Source organism: Chrysoperla carnea, chromosome X (genome assembly GCF_905475395.1).
Source record: "Chrysoperla carnea chromosome X, inChrCarn1.1, whole genome shotgun sequence".
Classification (NCBI taxonomy): Eukaryota; Metazoa; Arthropoda; class Insecta; order Neuroptera; family Chrysopidae; genus Chrysoperla; species Chrysoperla carnea.
Genome location: NC_058342.1, coordinates 27300078 through 27323948, shown reverse-complemented (window position 1 = coordinate 27323948; position 23871 = coordinate 27300078). Strand labels below are relative to the sequence as shown.

The window sequence follows — 23871 nt, the reverse complement described above, 5'->3', positions numbered from 1 at the left end:
TTTTTATAATTCCTGCTTGAAAATAAGAATAAAATTGTTCGATATCTGCATGGGTTTTCGAAATATCGAAAGCTGTAATTTTGTTTATCCAAAGCTATCTTTGGAATAAAATTAACGTCTCCTAGACAGAGCCCTGTTCCATAGTTTTCCTTGGTCTCGATCATGCTTTCTAAATTTCTGGAATACATAATTTTCATCCAGGCCTCCCGCGAAGTTTCTCATTCATCAAGCGAAACTGTTAATTTAAAAGTACAGTACTTTCAATTATGAATCGTCTACTGTTATCCCAACATTAAAATTTCAAAAACCAGCTTATCCGGCTTTTCGATATTCTTAGTTAGATTATTCTTTCGATAATTCAATTTTTTATTCAAACAATATATTTTTCTAAATTCCTTTTTTATAAATTTTATGCAAGATTGATTTCTTATAAAGTTTTGATAAAGCCCTTGGTGTTCGCGAAAAAATTCTGAAAGTTCAAAATTTTATATTTTATTCGAGACTCCTAGAGCGACTATAGTATCGATTTATCAAACTTTGGAAGAGGATAAAAATATGAAACGTCTACAAGACCCTTTAAATAGTTTTAAGTGATTTAGAACATTTATATTTCCTAAAGAGGCGAAATCAGATAAGGAATTCACCTTTGATTGTTAAATAATATAATTAAAAGAAATCGTCATGAGTGTTTTATAGCTATTAATTAATTAATTTTTTTTTCATTGGATTTGATGTTATTTATCACGGTTTAACTAAACTGTCTATATATGGTGTCTCGTAATGACCACCCACGGATAATATAATGGTATAATACAAAAATTAAACCTAAGGAGAAAAGTAAATAGTTTATTTGGTCCGAAATACTATCAACGAGATAATTATTCGTAATATTTTATTAATTACATTTATTTAGACCAATCATTTCTACCCTACAAACAAACAATGTAATAAAATCTTAGAAGTCGATTTTAACCTATTTCTATTTGTCCGATTAACATGACGATGATATAAAATTGGTTATCTTATATTACTTTAGTAATATTGGCAAAAAATGGTAGAAAAAAAATTTATTAAGAAAAGCGGTTTTCCAGATAAGAATGGTTAAAGTTACTATTGAACTTCCCTTTACTCGATCGCTTTTATTTCTTGTAAGTCCTGTAAATTTTCCCAGTTGTTCACACCCAGGTACTTTTTCTTATTCCGCTGTACCTGGTCGTGAACAATGAAAAGTGAGAAAATTAACAGGATGTTCCATAAATAAAAAACCCTGGGCAGCAAGAATATGAATACCTATAACATAAACAAGTTTCAAATCGATAGATTAAAGGGTATAATCGAAGTGCTTGAAGTTCAATTGTAGCATTAACCATTCATATCTGCTTTTCTTTACAAATTTTTTCTCCACTAATTAATATTTAAGGGGATTCTTAAAAAAGTAATAAAGTTTAACGCCAATGAAAGAATGTTTCACGCCAATCAAAAGTTTGTACCTAACAGGCTTCAATCAAACATTTTTGTCATACTCATAGATCCTTAATAACGAATAAAAATATCAATAAGTAGAAGATATCGAACATACAAGATATTTAACAATAAATTCGATTAAATCTGTAGCTTTTATCTATTGCGTATTTTCTTTTAAACACTATCCTTAAAGTAACCTTCGCTATAACTAATTGCCTTTTTTCCCGGGTTTAAATTGTAATTCTTAAAAATTTCTTAGAAAAATAAGTAGGATAAACTATGGTTGTCAAAAATAATAAACGAAATATATAATAAATAACACAATCATTTGCACTAGTTTTTTTGATTTCTTTTAGAATGTCAGGTAATAACAATATATAAATCTTCTACCTTCGATATAAACTTTGTCCTAGTATCCTAATCAGGATCACCAGGACAAACGATTGATAATCTTATCATTCTTTCTTTAAAAATATTATTTTGTAATATTAATATTAATTTCAACAAGGAGTTGGTGTAGTGGTTAGAGTATGGGCTTCTCATGCGGAAGGTTATCAGTTCCAAACTTACTCACGATGTAATAATTTTTTTTTTTAAATTCTAATTTGTTATTTTTAAGCCCAAAAGTTGGGTTTAAGCACCCCGAAGAAGGATGATTTTTAGTTTAAATGTCAACAACAACAACATTTCTAAGAAAAATAAGTAGGATAAACTATGATAAACAAAAATAATGAACGCTTTATATAATACAAGACACAATCATTTGCACTGTTTTTTTTTATATTCATTTTAGAATGTTAATAACAATATATAAATCTTTCTACCTTTTATATAAACGTATATACTTCGAATGATACACTTTACTAAACCTAGAAATAAGGATGATACTTAGATATTTTGTAGGTGGTCTAATAAGTATATACATAGAACTTTTATACATAGTATATACATACAAGTATATACCTTTATATAAATACACAATTATTACTAGAAGAAAAGTATATATGTATATATATACATCGGTAGTATGTAGAGTTAGTACGTATATACTTATATAGTAGATAACTGCGGAATTCAATATTTCTACATAGAAAACTGTGTTATAGAATGAAGCATTGGCATTGACTCGTACAACTTCACCAGCTGAACAAACTTCAACAACAGTACAGCAAACATCTACAGCGAAGGTTGAACACGTTCAACAACAGTCTCCGCCCATGTCTACCCTACACACCAATGAGGATAACACACCTGAACAACAACAACAACAACAACAACAACAACAACAATATAAACAGCAACAATCATCACGTATACGCTCAACAATTACAAATTCTGAAACGGTGTTACCGAATACGTTAACAGTGACTTTACGAACTAACAATAAAACACATGAATTAAATAATAACAGTAGTGAGAATTGTGATGGTGATTGTAAAAAAAATCAAACTGAGGGGGGAACAGGTACAGGTACAGGTGGTGGGGATGATGACGAGGGAGATCAACAAACTACTACGTCAACATCACCGTTACCAGCATTACCGACTTCGTCATCGTCGAGTTCGTCTTCGTCGTCGACGTCGATTTGTAAAATTAATACGAATAAAGTCGCGAAAAATTACGAAAATGATGAGGAGGATTTAGATCATGATCTAAGGATCAATGCCAGTAATAATAATTGTTATGATTTGTCGAAGAATGCATGTGGTAAGATTTTTTTTTTTCATTTATCTTAATTTTAATCTAATTTATAAAATAACTGCTATTAATCAATCAAAATATCGATTAATTTATCAATCGAATAAAAGTACACAATGTTATATTAGCAGTGTGAAATTGTTTGTACATAATTTAAACAGCCGATATTCGAACATATTACAATAGTACTTAGGCCATTTCCGTATAAGAGTAGTGGCGGAGAGGATGTCTAGAGTACCTGGGTTCGAATCCTGGCTTCTGTGTAATTTTTGCGTTTCTTCTATTTGTTTAAATAAAAATACGTTATGTGCGTAGTCCATTGAAGTGAAAAGTCTCGTCCGCATATGTATGATGTGTTAATATAGCAAAAGCTATTTAAAATATCATGTTAAAGGAAATTTGACATAAAAAGTACACAAGAATTTGAAACAAATGTAATAAAAATTTGATTTTTGAATATATTTAAAGCTACTCCAGGCCTAATTACAGTTTTTTCATTCATGATTGTTGCTGAAATAAGGTTATTTTCCCCTGGTTTTTCCTTTTGCACATGTTTTTGGAGATATGGTTCATTCACATCCATAAATCGAACAAAATAAATTCTGGGCAGTTCGATTTTATGAAATTGTTACTGTAGATAAACTGCTTAGATAAATCGATAAATCAATATCAAGAATCTTAACTATTATCAATTCAAATGTATATTTGTTTGTTAAGATTTTACGAAAAAGCTACTGGATGGATTTTGATGAAACTTTACCGTATTTTAAGCTTATATATCTTCCTGCGATAAAGGTGGCCGGAGATATAAGGATAAAATCACATTTTCTTATAAAAGCTAGATTTTATTAAATTATACAATGAATAATTATACTTATAGACGGTCGAACCCCATTTTATCCACTTTAAAGATCTATTTATCAACACCCCATGCGATCAGATACGTGAAAACAAATATTTTCATCACTCAGTTAAATCAGTCTCGGGTACATTTCTTATAAAAGGTCGAAGCCCATTTCATCCACTTTAAAGATCTATTTATCAACACACCATGCGACCAGATACGTAACAAAAATTTCCATGAGAACAATAAAAATAAGTATACACAACGGAACCCTAAAACATGCACTTTGTCTATTTATGATTATTATTTGTAATACGATGAAACCCTCTGAACCCATTGAAACTATTTTGAATTGCAGTGAAGAAAGATTAAGAAACATTAGGTATGTACGTGATTTGGTATACGGATCTTACTAACCCTTCTTTAAACTATTAAGGATGAAATGATGAGTCATTCTTGGGACAGGGTTGTTACAGATTTATTTTATTCACCTCTGTATACATGTTCCTACAGATATTGTAGTATTTTTAGGTGGTTTCCTATTTTTGACCATTGATCTTAATTTACGTTAATCATCGAAAATTGGTTTGAAAATTTAAATGCTAAATAAAAACAAGTGATGACTAACAATTGACTCAGTTAATTATCGAAATACTCTATATAGAAAGTGTTAAATGTTAGTGCTTGCATTTTTATTTTATAAATTAGAATGTATTTATTTATGGCGGCTGCCATTTATTTGGTTTTCAAAAATTTCAAAAAAAAATTCGAATTTTTTGTTTCGTTCTATCTTTCACAATTTTGGAGAAAATGGATACCAAAATTTTGTTCTAATTTGCGCTCTCACGTGTAAACAGTGATGTTTACGAAATAATGTTTCAAACACAAGTTATCTCATTTACGAACTTTAATTCACTTTTTACGTCCTGATGCTATAATAGTTCTTCTTATGTATGGAGGTTATGTGGCTTTCTTACATCAGTTTTTATTTATAATTCCACATCATTTTCCTTACGTATAATATATTCGTATACACTAAGTTTGTATGTGTCTAACTAATGCATAGACGAATAATAATTCATATCAATACTCTAGTGACTTAATCCTTACCCGATTTAATCCTTATATTAGGATTAGCACAAAAGCGGATCATTGTTACCCTCTCTCTCTTGAATATTCTAATCTATATGTGTATATATTTAAAAGTATTTACCATATATAAGTTATCCGTTGTACACGAATTCAGCTGTTCACTTCTTGTTTCATCAATATTTTTGTGAAAAGTTTATATACCACGCATATATGTAATATGCAAGGTATACTAAGTTTAGTCCCAAATTTGTTACGCTTGAAAATATTGATGCCAAGCTATAGGTGTTCATAGAATTACCTAATTTTTACAGCGTACTCAGGACGTAAAAAGTGAGGTCGAGTTCGTAAATGAGCATCATAGGTCAATTGGGTCTTGGGTTCGTAGGATTCATCTTGTAAACCGTTAGAGATAGAACAAAAGTTTAAATGTAAAAAATGTTCCTTATCAAAAAATAAACAACATTTGTCTATTTTTGTCTATTTTTGAGTTCATAAAAATGAGAAACACTTTCGAAATAATATCAGTATAGTACAGATTTTTAAATAAATATACAACTGTGGGTAAAAATATCGAGTGTAAGTAAGATTCGTTTTACACGAATCACATGTATACCAACCCAACATAGGTTCATTTAAGTACTGATAGAGACATTGGTTTAGCTTATATAAACGAATTTGTTTTACAAACTTACAAATATTGATTATCGTAAGACCATATGATCAATCGATAATCTTCTAGCTATAAACGTATATCAGAGACATAAACTTCATTATCATATATAAACCACTATGACATTTCAATAAATTTCTAGGCTAGATTTAACGAAAATACAACAATCGATACCTTTCTAGCTTAAGTTTATGATATATCAGAGATATAAATTTCTTTATCACAGTTCAGTGATCATTTTAAGCTGCATTTCTTGACAATAGATCAATCGATAATCTTCTCCGAATCATATTTGATATTTTAAAATGAGCGTCTCAAGCTTTTACAAATAGTCGGGTATGAGTGACTCATAGATAAAATTATCCCTTAAAAAGTATCAGGACTCCACAACTTGACCATGCATTGTCATGCAAACTAAGCGTGCATACAAAATTTCAGCTCAATCGGAAACCGGGAAGTGGATCAAATTTGACTTGCAAGATTTGATTACAGACAGACAACGGGACAGGTGGAACTAAATAAAAGCTTGTAATTAGGTAAAATACAAACCCAAGCCTATTTAATCACATCGGTGCTCGTATCCTGATGCACTAGTGAAAGTGATACGATTTTGTCATATATGTGACGGAGGGGAGGGGGTGCTTACACTTTGAATGTCATTGCACGTTGATGAAATTGCAAGTATTGGTTGGTGAAATATCTGTTTACAAGAAAATAAATAAAAAATACCCAGACAATTAGGAAAAATATCTCATAATCCATTATATATAAAGAAAATTTTTGGCAAGAATTAGAACCGACAAAAAATGAACCAAAAACGTAAATTTTTAATTACCTCCAAGGATCCAATACATAATTTTTTTTCTCAGAAACGACGCTTCAAAGTCGAAACAAACCATATTCTAAGCGAAAAATCGATTCATTGGCGTCCAGTACTCTAAAATTATTTTTAAAATTTTTGTGAATTTTTCGTTAATTCTATTTTTTACAAAGTACTTTTTAGTGATTTTAAGTCCGTCTACCTTCGTACGTAATAAACAAAGTCACCATGTCCTAAAATGTGTGAGTCCATACCTTAAAAACTACTGAACCTATTTTGATGAAACAATTATGGGATCATCTAGAGAGTATACCATTTCCTAAAACAAAAATATTTCAAAATCGGTGAACATGCATACAAAATACATACAACATCGAACTTCGAACATAAAACTTCCTCGTTTTTTGACGTCGGTTAAAAATTACATTACATTATCACTAGGTATTTTCTTTTATTGTGATTCTCGATTTTTATGTGGGAACAATGAAATCCTGTATAAATTGAAGTTTAGTCAGTCAACTAGGAGGTATATTTTAAAAGATTAAGATTTATGAATATTAAAATAAAATATATTTTAAATATAATTAATCACCCCATCTTTGTAAAGTATTATCTTGCAACATCATTATTTCTCTTTATCTAGGTTTGAAACTTTCAAGATTAATATAAATGTTAATTTTAAGGAATTATATTGTAGTATGAGCAAATGCGGGCGACTTAGTGGGAAAATTTCTTCCCTTACTAAACCCCCCCCCCCGCGGCCCCCCGATATTCACTAAGGTAATATAAAATAAAAATTTTTGTGAATTACTACTTTTTATACCATGTATATATGAAATATACATAGTATATTAAGTTTAGTCCCAAGTTTGTAACGCTTAAAAATAATGATGCTAGGAAAAAAATTTTGTCATAGTTGTTCACTAAATCACCTAATTAGTCCATTTCCGGTTGTCTGTCCGTTCGTCCGTCCGTCTGTGGACACGATAACTCAAAAACGAAAAAAGATATCGAGCTGAAATTTTTACAGCGTACTCAGGACGTAAAAAGTGAGGTCAAGTTCGTAAATGAGCATCATAGGTCAATTGGGTCTTGGGTCCGTATGACCCATCTTGTAAACCGTTAGAGATAGAAGTTTAAATGTAAAAAATGTTCCTTATAAAAAATTAAACAACTTTTGTTTGAAACATTTTTTCGTAAACATCACTGTTTACCCGTGAGGGCGCCAAGTAGGCGGAAATTTTATAATATGTACTATACTTGATTATCAGTTATGTATGTGTCACATGTTTGTATGTGATAAAGAAATCAACACTGACTGTGCATGGTATTTCAACAATTAACTCAGTCAATTGTTTGTTTTCACTTGTTTTGATCTCGATTAGTTTTAGTTTTTTTTCCAGGTAGATAATTGATAAAAAGGAATGAAAAAATTTAAAATATTTCGAAACGATAAAATTTTCTTTCAATATGCAGGTGAAATACATTGAATAAGCCGGAACACAGGGTCGATAGTGGAAAAATTGGAAAACAACACGGATTTTAAAGGAAACTTCTTGTCCGTGTAATCTGACATCGAATTCGTATTCATCGATCAAAAATATCTACTAGATAACAATTTAAAGCCAAAATATGAATTTCCAATAAATTTTGGGCTACAGATGACTCTCACTGGGATCTTATGCCCCAGATAGGTGAAGTTGGCTGAATGTTCCTTCGGGTCTTTTAAATTAGTCACAAAAAGTTTCAATAAAATCGGTGCAGTTTCCCAACTTTTCCATGTACCCCGACTAATTAACTGCACTGTAGATAATAGGCTTTCAAGAGTCTAATCTCGAATACGTGTACTATTTTCGAATAGATATAGAAAAAACATATATAGATTATTTATACATTTTTTCAATAACAATTTTTTATAAGTAAGCCAAAACTTTTTTCTCTTCACAAAATTACGTAAACCGTTTAGTTCAAGCAAATTTGCAATTTATTATTAGTGTATTTTCCTTAAAATATGAAACCAAGAGTATCCCAACGTAAAGTTTCAGGTTTTGAAGTTTTATTAAAGATATTTTAAGGTCACGGACCTTAATATATAAAAATCAAAAGAAAATTAACCTCAAAAAGCTAATAAAGCTCTTTAACAAGGTTTTTTAAGCCCTTTTTCAGGATATATATATATATATTTGTACAAATTTGCAAATTTTTGACAACTTTTAACAATTTGTGTAAAAATATTGCATGTATATAAAATTTTTTAGTAAAAAACAAGTAAAAACAAACAATTGACTGAGTTAATTGGTGAAATACCATGTATAGACAGTGTTGATGACGCAATCTTAAAATTTTTGACGTCACGTAAGTAAAGAAAGATATACACTCTTAGATAGCTACACATGCATAACTGATATTCCCATTTAATACATACTATAAATTTTACACCTAATTTGCGCCTTCGTGGGGAAACAGTGAAGTTTACAAGAAAATGTTTAAAACAAAAGTTGTTTTTTTTATAAGGAATATTTTCTACATTTAAACTGTTCTATCTTTAACGGTTTAAAAGATGGGTCCTACGGACCCAAGACCCTGTTCGCCTATATTGCTCATTTACAAACTCGACCTCACTTTTTACGTACTAAGCGCGCTACAAAAATTTCAGCTTGATATCTTTTCCGTTTTTGAGTTATCGTGTTGACAGACAGATTTACAGACGGACAGACAGACAGACTTTATGAACACCTATATCAAAATTTTGTTTGTATCATCAATAGTCCCAAGTTTGTAACGCTTAAAAATATTGATGCTATGAACAAAATTTTTATATAGGTCTTCATAGAATCACCTAATTAGTCCATTTTCGGTTGTCCGTCCGTCCGTCCGTCTGTGGACACAATGACTCAAAAACGAAAAAAGATATCGAGCTGAAAATTTTACAGCATTTTGAAAATAGAGATCGAGTTCGTAAATGAGCATTATAGGTCAATTGGGTCCTAGGTCCGTAGGACCCATCTTGTAAACCGTTAGAGATAGAACAAAAGTTTAAATGTAAAAAATGTTCCTTATCAAAAATTAAACAACTTTTGTTTGAAACATTTTTTCGTAAACATAACTGTTTACCCGTGAGGGCGCCAATTAGGCGGAAATTTTATAGTATGTACTATTCAGTTATGTATGTGTGACATGTATGTATGTGTTATGTGATAAAGAAATCAACACTGACTATGCATGGTATTTCAACAATTAACTCAGTCAATTGTGTGTTTTCACTTGTTAATCTTGTGTTACGATTCATAAATGATACAAAAGTAATTAAAAAAAATAAAAACCAAAGTATGCAATTATTTTCGATCCGAATGATTTGTGAAAAATCGATAATTATGTAATGTGTGTAATTATAAACTCCATAATACTTTTAATCTACAATATGTATTATATAATATAGTTGAGTTTAGCCGTGCTGACCCAACATATCTACAGATTAAAAGATTAGAGGGATTATTTCGGTTGAGTGGTGAAGCATCCTTGGGATTTTCACGTGTTCTATGTTTCTATCCGCATTCTATCTATTTAACAAACCAACGAACCAAACTAACGTATGAATAATATGTTTTAAATACCATATATATCTCTATATATTATAAATGCGAAAGTATGCATGTTTGTTTGTTCGCTTCTTTGTTTGTTACGCTTTCACGCTTAAACTAGCGAATGGTTTTTAATGAAATTATACAGCAATATAGCTAATACTTCAGAATAACACATGAACTATAATTTATAAAGATATAGTTAAAAAAAATACAAAATTGTAATTTAATTTGACTTTTGAAATTACCATAAATTACAGATTTCTGTAAAAATAGTTAATATAAAATATTTTAAGGCCATCTTCTCTGATATACTCTATGAATAATTACTATTATACATTTAAAAAAATAATATATTTTACCTGTGTAAAACAATCCTTACCATTATTTCGAGTGCTATAGAAAAGGGATAACCGGGAGCAATCTTTATCAATTTTTACTTTTAAACCTTGCGAAGCGGGAGGGTATCACTCTAGTATACAATATACATTCGTTCTGTTATTATACATGGTCTAACATATTTTTTATTAACCCGGTTGCAATCTTAATCTGACAAATTGTAACAAATAATGTCCATTTTATACGAAATTAGACAAAGTTTCAAGATTATACTTTCATGTAAATCTGCATTAAGGATACCTGTCTTCCGCAAACTATCTTCCAAGTTTTTAAAAACAGGTTATCAATTCAAATGTCTTAAAAAAAATTAAGAAATACTATTCTAACGATTTTAGACGTTCTATCACGTTAATATTCGAAATTAAGGGGACATATAACTTTGGTGAGTAGAAAAAAGTGAAAACTGAGTTTAAATTAAAAAAAAAAACAAAACAAGTGAAAACAAACAATTGACTGGCTTAATTGTTGAAATACCGTGTATAGACAGTGTTGATTACTCTATCACATTACACATACATACATGTCACCCATTTATAACTGATATTCTCATATAATACATACTATATAAGTTGCACATAATTTGCGCTCTCACGGGTAAATAGTTATGTTTACGAAAACATATTTCAAACTAAAGTTCTTTACTATTGTCCTTATTTTATAAGGAACATTTATTACATTTAACCTTTTGTTTTATCTCTAACGGTTTACAAGATGGGACCCAAGACCCAATTGACCTATGGTGCTCATTTTCGAACTTCACCTCATTTTTTTTTTATAACTCTTCGTTTTTGAGTAATCGTGATGACAGACGGACGGACAGACGACAGACAGACACACAACCGGACAGACACGTGATTTTATGAATATGCCAAAATTTTGTTCATAGCATCAATAATTTTTATCGTTAAAAATTAGGACTAAACTTAGTATACCTCGGTATATTTCATATTTATGGTATAAAAAATAGAATAGTTATAAATATGCAGCCTTGAGAAAAAAATTTTGCCCGATTTTGTCGTAATATTTTCCCTGTAGAAGTCGCAAAAAGAAAAAGGTTTTTTAAACTGTTGTCCAAATATTTCAATTTCGGGTGGTCTTAAACAAAAAAGCAGAAACAATCTTAAGGTATTCGTTATTTTACAAAAAAAAAGTTACTAATTAATTTTACGTTGAAGTTTAAAGGTGCCTTTTTATAGAAAAAAATCAACTTAATCTCAAGGTGATGAAAATCGAAAAATTGAACAAAGTGTCAGAACGTCATTTTCAGTCATATTACCATTTTCCTATGACCTAAAAAGCAATTTGTCCAAAAATGAATTCTATTGAACATTTTATTAGGTTTCATAATATGTTATATAATATGTTATACATATATATAGGTTTGTTGTATTGTTATATAATAACTTTTGAACATGTAAAATAGCATTGTAGCACCATAGCATCGTTATTCGTTGCTAGCTTAATGGAACCCCACACTTATAAATTGCTGAAAAATATAAAATAGTAAATAAAAATTTTACTATCGCCAATCAATAATTTTCTTGAGTACAATCACGCTTTGATTGAAAATCGCTTCGTTGGATTTAAAGCATAATTACTGACAAAGGGATTATCGATTGGAGTCAGTATTTATATTTTCTACTTTTTGTGCATTTTTCATCGATTCTATTTTATATATCAAGGTATACTAAGTTTAGTCTCAAGTTTTTAACGATTGAAAGTATTCATGCTACGAACAAAATTTTGGTATAGTTATTGAAATTTTTATAGCGTGGGTCAATTGGGTCTTGGGTCCGTGGTAACATCTTGTATACCATTAGAAATAAAACAAAAGTTTAAATATAAAATGTTTCTTATAAAAAAATAAACAACTTTTCTTTGAAACATTTTTTCGTAACACTGTTTATCCGTGAGGGCGCAAATTATATAGTATATATTATATGAAAATATCAATTATGTATGTTTGACATGTATGTATGTGTGTCTATCGAAGAGTGGCTATCTTTCTTTACTTACGTGACGTAAAAAATCAATCAAACGATTGCGTCATCAACACTGTCTATACATGGTATTTCAACAATTAACTCAGTCAATTTTTAGATCTACCTTCGTACGCATATAATAAACAAAAGTCACTTCTCGTATTTTTCCATATCTTTAAAACTATTGACCTGATTTTGATGAACAATTATGGGACCACCTGGAGAATACACCCTTTGAATTAAACAAAATTTTTTCAAAATCGGCCCATAATTAGTGGAGAAATTGGTGAAAGTACATAAGAATCAGTTCAGAGATGAAAATTCATAGTAGATGAACAATTAATCATTCCCTATTTTTGTACCTTCGGGAGCGAATTTTAAATTTTTATGGTTCCAACTTCGAACTAATAGTTTTACGTGATCATACATTTAAAAAAAATATATTCGAATTGGATTGAGAGAGAATTTTCCTTGGAAAAGGAACTACGACGAATTGTGAAGGTAAAAACTGAATTCAAATTTGTGTTTTAATCCGTTATTCAAAGTAATTCAAAGAAACCTTGTCCAAATCTTACACCAGTAATTATCACAGCCCAATTGATTTTAAAAGACATATATTTATTATTTATTCGCAAATTCAATAAATTTCTTACAGTTTTAATTCAGAATTCTAATACATTTCAACTCAATATATCTAGAGTATTTAAATAATTACTATTATTTGATATTATTAACCTGAATATTTGTGGCCCCATTTTCATATGACATCCACATATCATCATTTTATTACATTTACATTATAAGCACATTTCTCATTGAACCTACTACACATACTAGATATATCTATACACATACAACATCCCCCACTTTTACCCCCACTACCATATAGTATAGTATTATACCACACATAATACTGAATGAATGCACATACTTTGTTGTATGATGATTTTTAACGCTAATGGATAGTGCAGACATTTTAATCTATGGTATTAACAAATTTTATAATGTTCAGCTAAAGTGCATTATTGTATTATTGTTTGTATTAGATATACATATATATGAATGGATATATGGTAGCAGCGAAGAGCGTTACCCATTTATACAATGGGTCGTTCAGGGTTGTCTTGAGATAAGAGACGCTTGTGGGGCAAAAGTGTGTGTTTTCTAACAGAAATTGACAGTTTTTCCTCAATCAAATATACATAAAACCTTAAATTCATGTACACTCCGCTGAATTAAAAGCATTACACATTTTGTTTCTTTAAAAATACATACAGAAAATGAGCTTTGTTATCCTTGATCTTTTAAGGCTTTACTAGGGCTCAATTTAAGGAGAACGAAGTGAACTTGAAGATGCTACGAATAAAATTTTGGTATAGGTGTTCATAAAATCACCTAAAGAGTCCATATCCGGTTGTCCGTCTTTCAATACGAGAACACATAAACGAAAAGAGATATCAAATTGAAATTTTTATAGCGTGTTTAGGACGTAATAAATGAGGCCGAATGAGTCTTGAGTCCGTAGAACCCATCTTGTAAACCTTGATAGAAATTTGAACGTAAAAAAAAGTTCCTTATAAAAAAATAAACAACTTTAGTATGAAATATTTTTTCGTAAACATTGTTTACCTTCGAGGGCGCAAATTAGGTTAGAACAAATACAGTATGCATACTTTTATTGTATTGTATCAAGTATACATGTTTTTTTATAATATGAATGTGTTTGTTTATTACTATGGACACTAAGAAAGTGAGAAGTTATTACTTTGTGTGGAAGAGTGACTATGTTTCTTGACTTACATGACATACAAAAACAAACGATTGCATTATCAACTCTGTCTACATATAGTATTTCAACAATTAACTCAATCAATTGTATGTTTGCACTTGTTTCCAGTCAATTTGATGTACAATTTACAGCTGTATGATTTTTGGTCCTCGATAAAAGTATATTTGTAAGCGGGAATCGTATAATTTCAGTTAAATTGCATACCATGTGTGTTTGTACCATCTAGGCATATACATATCTGTAGTATGACAGAATACATCCGTTTAGTAATGCATCTAAGCGAGATGTATTATATACATGTATTGAACATTAGTTGGAAGACGCTTGGAGAGTGGGAGTTTTTTAGTTACAGATAACTAGTAAGTATGCAACAAAAATCCCGCTCTCTGCATGCATACAACAAAAGGTCTGTCGTATCGTATCTGTAGTCTTACAACACATGTATATAATACCTATCGCTTAGATGCATTACTAAACAGATATGTATATGCCTAGATAGTACAAACACACATGGTATATCAAACTGATACAATTAAAACATATAAGCAAGCAATGGCTAGGTTGCAGACACTGCACCACTGATCCTCTTGAGGAGGAGGAAGAAACCATGTTTAACTCTCGTCACTGTCCAGCTCTGGCTCCGAGGAGATGAACTCATTTGAATCAGCCTTTTTTGACGATCTCTCTGGAGATCCGTTGATGTTAAAGTACTCCGGCTGTTCTTAAACGGCTCCAAATGTTTCATGGAGTAAGGGTCGGGGATGTGCCACCACTTTTTCTAAGTATGTCCCAGCCCTGTGGTCTAAGTATATCCCAGCCTATCTAACCTAGCACCCGCTAACATTGCATATTGATATTATGTGTTCATGCGAAAAAAACTTAACACCCACCAACCATTAAAAACTTTTGCCACCACAAAAGTTTGTTTTGTGCAGGCAACCCTGGTTGCATGCAACCATGAATATAATGAATGGATGGTACCATATGTGTGTTAGACAAGAAAAGAATTACATCCAAAATAGAATAAATATATCTATCATTTAGATTATTTTTAGTTGTTCATCCAAATCCGTTTATTTGATTACCTATACAACATACATTTATTTACTATTTATTATATATTCACCGGTGATTATGTAATATGCTATATGCGTATATAAAGAGTGATTCAAATTCAGTTTCCAAATTTTTTTTAAAACAGACACAAATTGTAATATTATCTTTGTTATTTGTTTATTAGTCGAATATTAAGTATACTCTATTTAACAGGAAAAAATATGTCATCCAAATGATCGCCTCTGGGTGGCAGTTTCTTTCTTAGAGGTAATTTTCTGTGACTTATCGCAAGTTTCGTGGAGTTATTTTGGCTATAACTTGACGGATGATAGTTTTATGGTGTATAGGGTCTATATGGTATATAGACCCAAGACGAAAATGGCCCATTGTTGTTCATTTACGAACTCGACCTCACTTTTTACGTCTAGAGTGCGCTGTAAAAATTTCAGCTTGATATCTTTTTTCGTTTTTGAGTTGACAGACGGACGGACAACCGAAAATGGACTAATTAGACGATTCTATGTACATCTATACCAAAATTTTTTTCGTATTATCAATATTTTTAAGCATTACAAACTCGGGTGTAAACTTAATATACTATGTATATTTCATATATACATGGTATAAAAATAAACTTCTATAACTAGTATGCTATGGAATGTAAAAACTGGACAAATTGATAATTTAATAGTGTTATGTATTCAAATATTTCAATAAAATTAATAACTTTGAGTGCAGATCAAAACAATGAAAACAAACTTTTTCTAATAGTTTTTTTTTTCGATATCTCTAACGAAGCTAGGTTAATAATCGACACTATTTATCAATTTGTAGTAGGCTGAGTTTAAAGTTATGATTTCGGTTAAGTATCTTAAAAATTTGACCCCATCACCCTGTAAGACTGCAAAATTTCAAATCGATATAGGTGTAAAGAACGAAATATGAGGATGTCTTCATCTTAAATGCGACACACTGTGTATGCAATTTTGGGTCAATCGGGTAAAGGGGGTTTTTTCTATTCCGGGTTTAGTTAGAAATTTAATCCACGAATCAAAAACCATAGGAGTTTTTATACCATACGACATAAAAGACTTGAAAACTTACAAAACATACCTTGAGATCGCAACCGAACTCCCAAATTAATACACAAATGAATTTATCTAATTATTTAATTACTAAAAATAAAAAATAATCATCTTTTTGTGAATTATTTATCTTCACAATTAAGATATTTACAAAACTCTTCGTTAACAATCGAGTTACCAATTAATAACATGTCAAAGAATTCAAATCTTTATCTATACATTGCCTTAATGTTCGAACAATTTTAACGAAATTTGTTATATTTCAAACACTATTGCAAAAATAGAGATAATTCATAGGTAAAATCAAACACAGTCAATCTTCAATTTATATTTTTTTATTGAAACCAAGCTAAAAAAAGTACTTTTTATCGAAGTTTCACTGTATTTTATTCAAATTTGGCTTTCTTTAAATTTAATTGATGTTGGAGTAAATCTGAAGGTCTTATTAATTTGTAGTTATATTAAACGGTACGATCTGGATCCATAACGTATAATAAAATTACATCTAAATCACACACACAATATTTATCGAAGTTTGACTGTATTTATTTTATTAAAACTGCTACTCTATTTAAAATAATTTAATACCTAATAAAGATAGATCAAGAAGGTTTAAAACCAGGAATGAAATAAGATATTTACTTTAAATAGAAAATAGTATTTTCTACCTTATTCAAAACGCTATAGATTTAGGGGTACTTAAAGTATAGATAAATTATTATAAAGATGGTAGTAAGTAAAGTAGCATCGGTAAGAGGTGAATCCTACCTACTTCATAACCAACTAAAGCATGATGAGGTGTCTGTAAAATGGAAATACCACTTAATAACACCAAAAACAGAATATAAAGTAAAATCAATGGTCAGTTTAATCCTAGATGGCTACAATATAACAAACCTCTAGTGTTTTATCTTATAACTTGAGAAAGCTTCTATAAGCTAAGTAAATTCCATATCAAAACTATTCACAAAAGCGTTCTATTTCTCTCCTGTAAAGTTTTGTACCTTTAAAATTATTAAAACCTCTAAGCATTTAGATACCTACAAAACCTTACTTAGTAATCTAATATTGGATGGAATAGATTACCTTAGATATTATTTTAAAACAATCACCTTTATAACATTCAAATAATTAAATCACCACATGACAGTCCTCTGTACAACGTATACTATCCATTGAATGTATATTTACAAGGTAACACTAAGAATGTTCACAAAAAATTCAAATCTTTAAAGTTTTTTTTTTTTATACCATGTATACATGAAATATATCGAGGTACCTATTCGTTGTGTGCGTAGTCATGATAGGGACAATAAAATCGATGCCAGCGCTTTCAGTGAAAAATTTTGGTGATAAAGGAGGCTGTTATGACTAATTTACAGTTCCTTGCATGTTAATCTTATAGAAAATATCAAATTAAAATTATTGAAAAACACTAATTAATTAAACTTAAAGCATTAAAAATTGTGAAAATAAGAAATCAAATTGCATAAATATTATTTTTCAAATGTAAATTATCATAATTATTTATTTAAATTTGTTAGACAATAATATTAAATTTTTAATGTAAGTCATAAGTGCAATCCATACAATTATATATGCATCCATACAATTTTATAATTAAAGTAGTATATCGTTACCATGGAAACGCCTCCAATAAAACTCACGCTGCGAATACTAAGTTTTATAACATGTACATGTGAAATATATCAAGGTATACTAAGTTTAGTTCCAAGTTTGTAACGCTTAAAAATATTGATGCTACAAACAAAATTTTGGTATAGGTGTTCATAAAATCACCTAATTAGTCCATTTTCGGTCACATCGCCAAACTAAATCGATTTTTGGGTCCATTTACTATAAAATCCTTTAATTTAAATCAATAGTCCAAAAAATGCTGTCCTGTAATTGCAAATATTTTTGCTTCTTATTGTTATAAATTTGTCTATGTAAGGTGAATTGAAGCCACAAATACATAAAAACCGATAGATTTCATGCAAGATTCAATTGGAAGAGAATTTCAGATAAACAAAAAATCGAAAACGATATTTGGTAAACCATTTATCAAATCACCAAATTAACCGAAAATTCATATATTTTTTTTTTAAATCTAAAGAAATTTTTTATTAAAACTAAGATTCATTCATATGTGATGTACATCGCATTAATGTGTTGAAAACCTAATAATTACCTAATTATTACGAGTGTAAATTACAACTGATATATTACTAATTTACCAGCAGTTCAATTCCAGTAAATAATTATTATGGCATAATATTTTGATTTAAGGTAGATTGCCAGCTATTCGCACTGTGCGTGAGTTTTATTCGAGGCGTTCCCATGGTAACGATACACTACTTTAATTATAGAATTGTATGGATGCATATATAATTGTATGGATTGCATTTATGACTTACATTGAAAACTTAATATTATTGTCTAACAAATTCAAATAAATAATTATGATAATTTACATTTGAAAAATAATATTTATGCAATTTGATTTCTTTTTTTCACAATTTTTAATGCATTAAGTTTTATTAATTAGTGTTTTTCAATAATTTTAATTTGACATTTTCTATAACATTAACATGTAAAGAATTGCAAATTTGTCATAACAGCCTACTTTATCGCCAAAATTTTTCACTGGTAGCGCTGGCATCGTTTTTATTATCCCTACCATAACTACGCACACAACGAATAGCCTCGCTATCGGCGAGGGAATTAAACAAATTATCAGAAATCTTAGGGGTGAAACATCACTGTTTATCCGCGTGGTCGCAAATTAGGTTATCAACATTATATAGTATGTATATAATTATTGTATTTGTTTTAAATTTCCTTGTCACATATATTATATATGTGTTTGTTTGTTTATAGTTTATTGCTATATCTACTGAGGAAGTAAGAATAAAGATACTCTTATTACTTTGTGTGTAAGACTATCTTTCTTTACTTACATGGGATAAAAAAAACTGTTGCATAATCAACACTGTCTATACATGGCATTACAACAATTAACTCAGTCAATTGTTTGTTTTCTCTTTTTCAATTTGATATTTCAATATGGCAATAACATAATGATAATTGATATGCTTCATCAATACCGTTTAAAGCCTATCAAGGTATAATGGGAAACCATCCAACTTACGTAATATTCTAACTTATAAAAGGAGGCTTTATAGTAATATCATCTCATTTTTGGCCATTGTATGTATGGTTTTTTTAATTATCCGAGGAAAGCTGATAAAATTCAGAGCTTCGCGTATTTCAGATTATATAATATCATGAAAAAAATGCTTCAGCTTTAAAGACGCATATTTGAGTCAATTTTGGTGATAAAAAGTCGAATAAAAAATCAAAATTTGCGGAAAATTCGCCTGGTACAGAATTTATATCTAACTCTTGTTCAGTTACTCCTCATCCACACTCTTGCGGATTAGCCTCGCCAGAGTTAGTGGAAGTGAAGGACTACCACACACTCGACTTGCTGCGGCTGTACACTGCGACTGCTCGCAGTTTTCGACATGAGTCAGAGGTAACATGAGCCACTCAGACGAGTATGTCGACAAACTGAACCCTGAGAACTAGTATTTAGAATAAAATTCGGGATCTATAAAATTATAATCTTTTTTTCTGGTCTATATTTTCCGGGTCTATCTTTACGGATTACCAGTTCAAGTTGCTCTTGTTAATTTCTTCAACATCGTTTTTTTGAGCCATAGCTTTACTTCGAATAACTTTGGCGAGTATACTCCACAACAGAGTGGATAAGAGGCCAAGCTGTTAAAATTTTTGACGCCAGAGTTCATTTTTCTATTGCAAGGCATATTTTTCGATTTATCGGTACTAAATATTGTTATAAATGCTTGAAATGCATCGTGTAAACAGACAAGGGTGGTTACAATGCAATGTGCGATGGGGTGGTAAAGTTGATGTAACTTAGTGAACTCTTTTTTCCACATCATGATATTTATGTATTGTATTATAAAATATGAAGTATAGAGAGTTCGTGGAGTTTAGAGTTTTATTATATAAAATCAGTACATAATAAAATCGTCTTATAACAAAGATTACTACTCGCATATTTGTTAGTACAAAGTTTTAAATCTCTTTTATATATGAATTATAACTAAAACTATATAGTAAGGCGAGCATACATGTATGAATAGTCAAAATCAGTTATAAAGACAATAAAAGGACATACAATCAGGCTAATTTTTTCCACTGAGGACTCAAGTGCCTATGATCCCGAAAATGACAAATGCCTCAGTCTGTCTTAAAAAAAGTCCTTCTTTGGAGGCTATCACTTATGTGTTTCATTCTGGGTCCAGGACACTTCAATCTTGAAATTTATTATTACTAGTTTAATTCTGACCCCAAATTAGAAAAGTATGACATTAATTTAGTAGGATTACATACTTGGTTTATCAAAATTGGATAAAATTTGGATTTGATAGAGCAAAATTGAATTTTTTTGATTTTGATGATTTCATGAAGTTAATAAATTCGATTTTTTTGATTACACAGACAAATTTGATCCGATCTTATTAGAATTTTTATAAATCCCACTAATTTTGGGCTAAAATATTCAGCTGTGATGTTAGTCTTTCGATACCTATCAGCTATATGCCATATACCGAGACCCAGGCTCAACATTCTTGAAACCTATTACAGCTAGGTTAATTTTGGCAACAAATTTGAAAAGTATAACCCAAATTTAGTAGGATTACATACTTGATTTATAAAAAATAAACAAAATTTGGATATGATAGACCAAAATTAATTTTTTTTGACTTTTATGACGTCATTAAGTTAAAAAATTCGGATTTTTTCGATTAGACAGGCAAATTTGATTCGATCTTATTAGAATTTTTTTGAATCCAACTAATTTTTGACCAAAATTTTCAGCTGTGATGTCAGATTTTCGCTATATATCACTTATAAGCTTAATTTCGAGACCAAGGCTCCACATTCTTCAAATTTATTATAGCTAAGTTAATTTTGACAACAAATTTAAAAAATATGACCCAAATTTAGTAGAATTACATTCTCGGTTTATGAAAATTGGATAAAATTTGGATATTATAGAACAAAATTAAATTTTTTAAAGTTATAAATATTTTTGATAAAACTTAGCAATTTGTCATAATAACTGATTTGTCCTTATAAGCGGTGTCGCTTTGATAGATTTCGACTGTTATTATAAAACATTACAGTGATTAGGTTTGCATGTATACAACATTAGACAGTGAAATGAGGTAACAACCTGATAGAGACTAGTTCAAAGTAAGACAACATATAGATAGATGCATAGATACATAGATAGTAGATACAAACTCAGGATAAATACATAGGTAAATACTGTAGCTATTTGAAGTACTGATGATAAGTAACTAAAGTAAGATTTATTAGTTCATCATCATACTTATACTCTTACTTAATACTGCTTGTTTATGCTGTTCAAGCTGTTGTACATCATATATTGGTCAAACTAAACAAAAACACTACACTAGTACATCAGTCTACAAGACTAACTTTTATGTATGACCTGGAAAAATTGGCTCATAGCTTTGGTAGAAGGGTTAAAATCGGTAAAAATGGAAAAATAATTTAAATATTGCTGTTAATCCGTACCAGTAAAGTTAAGTTCAATAATCAACCCAATAAAAATCACATATCAAATCCTTTTAATATCTTTATAGTGATTTTATGGTTTAGGAGTAAAGCTAAAAATTGACATAAAATATGAATTGAGCGACCCAAAAAACGCATAGATACCAATTTTGAGCAATTTTTATAACATTTTTATATGAAATATATCAAGGTTTACTAAGTTTAGTCCCAAGGTTGTAACGCTTAAAAATATTGATGCCAGCAAAAAAATTTTGGTATAGGTGTTCATAAAATCACCTAATTAGTCCATTTCCAATAACTTGAAAACGAAAAGAGATATCAAGCTAAAAAATATCGTGTATCATTTTGTAAACCGTTAGAGATAGACAAAAGTTTAAATGTCACAAATGTTCCTTATAAAAAAATAAACAACTTTTGTTTGAAACATTTTTTCGTTCACATCATTGTTTATCCGTGATGACGCAACGTAGATTAGAACATTATGGTATGTATTATATGGGAACAGTTATGTATGTGTGACATCACAGTGGTGTTATATATACACGACTGTAACTACCTAAGAGTGACTATCTTTCTTTACTTACATGACGTAAAAAAAAACGATTGCATAATCAACAATGTCTATACATGGTATTTCAACAATTAACTCAGTCAATTGTTTGTTTTCATTCGTTAATATTGATTTATATATTTGCCTTTTATAACCCCCCCCCTGCCCGTGTGGGAGATATAACTTTTTAAATAGAAAAAAACTTAAATTTGATATAAAATGACTTGCTCTTTGTCTTACACATTGGTTTTGGTTCTTATATAATTATCTTCTTCTGTCTAGCATACTTAGTGCTGTACTTTGATCTTGCTCTTACACAAATGCAAGATCAAACAAGACTTACAAGACTAATATTAATGAGTAAGACGAAGATGTTCAATCCATTACACTAAATTCGTTAGCAAAGATTTAGCCTTTATTGACTCGACTATAGATTTTTGCTTTAATTCTATGGCGTATTCAACGAGACTGATAAGTTCAGCCATTGTATCGTCAAAACGTCAATTATAATCGAAAGACTTTTTTACCACTTGTATACAAAAATTAAAGAAATATAAAGAATAAATAAATAGGTTTTAAACAAAGCAAATAAAAATAGTTGAAAAAATTACACATTTTGGTTAGAACACGTATGACCCAGTAGTTTAAGATGCTTGACATAAAACTAAGAGATCCTGGTTCGACTTACACGATCGAGACCTCGCCACTCGAGGTAAAACACGCCACTCGAGTTAAATTTTTCTCATTTTTTTAAAAAGTTTATACACATTTTTTTACTACATTTCCAATCGAGATGTTTAGACTGTTTTCAATGACAATATTATAAATATTATATCGTTTGACTTTTAAACATTCTTTTTTACTTTCGTAAATCTTCCAAACCGTTTTTCTACCCACCCACATAAAACCGATACGATATGTATACTCGAATGTGTTCTGATATAGATGATATATAGAATTCTAGATATGAGAGAATAAGTATAAATACATGATCAATATGCAAACGATGTATGTTATATATGTATGCATGTATGTATGTGCTTTCAAACAAACTAACAAATGATAAAAACATATAAAATATTGATGTTGATGTTGACTTGTTAGGTTAGTAACTAATTCTGATCTTATACAACATACCAGATAAAGTATAAGTATAGTAGTCGAATAAATAAGTAGGAAAATATTGAAAACTTATCGTATACCA

At 29.8% G+C, this 23871-nt stretch overlaps 1 protein-coding gene across 1 annotated transcript in view; it reads left to right on the top strand.

Annotated features, from left to right (window-relative positions):
• The window catches only part of LOC123303033 (probable serine/threonine-protein kinase DDB_G0282963), a 51158-nt gene that overhangs the window by 4989 nt on the left and 22298 nt on the right, over positions 1 to 23871 (top strand). Inside the window, exon 2 of the mRNA XM_044886128.1 lies at positions 2571 to 3171. Coding sequence (XP_044742063.1) covers positions 2571 to 3171 — 601 coding nt within the window. The remainder of the gene's footprint in view (positions 1 to 2570; positions 3172 to 23871) is intronic.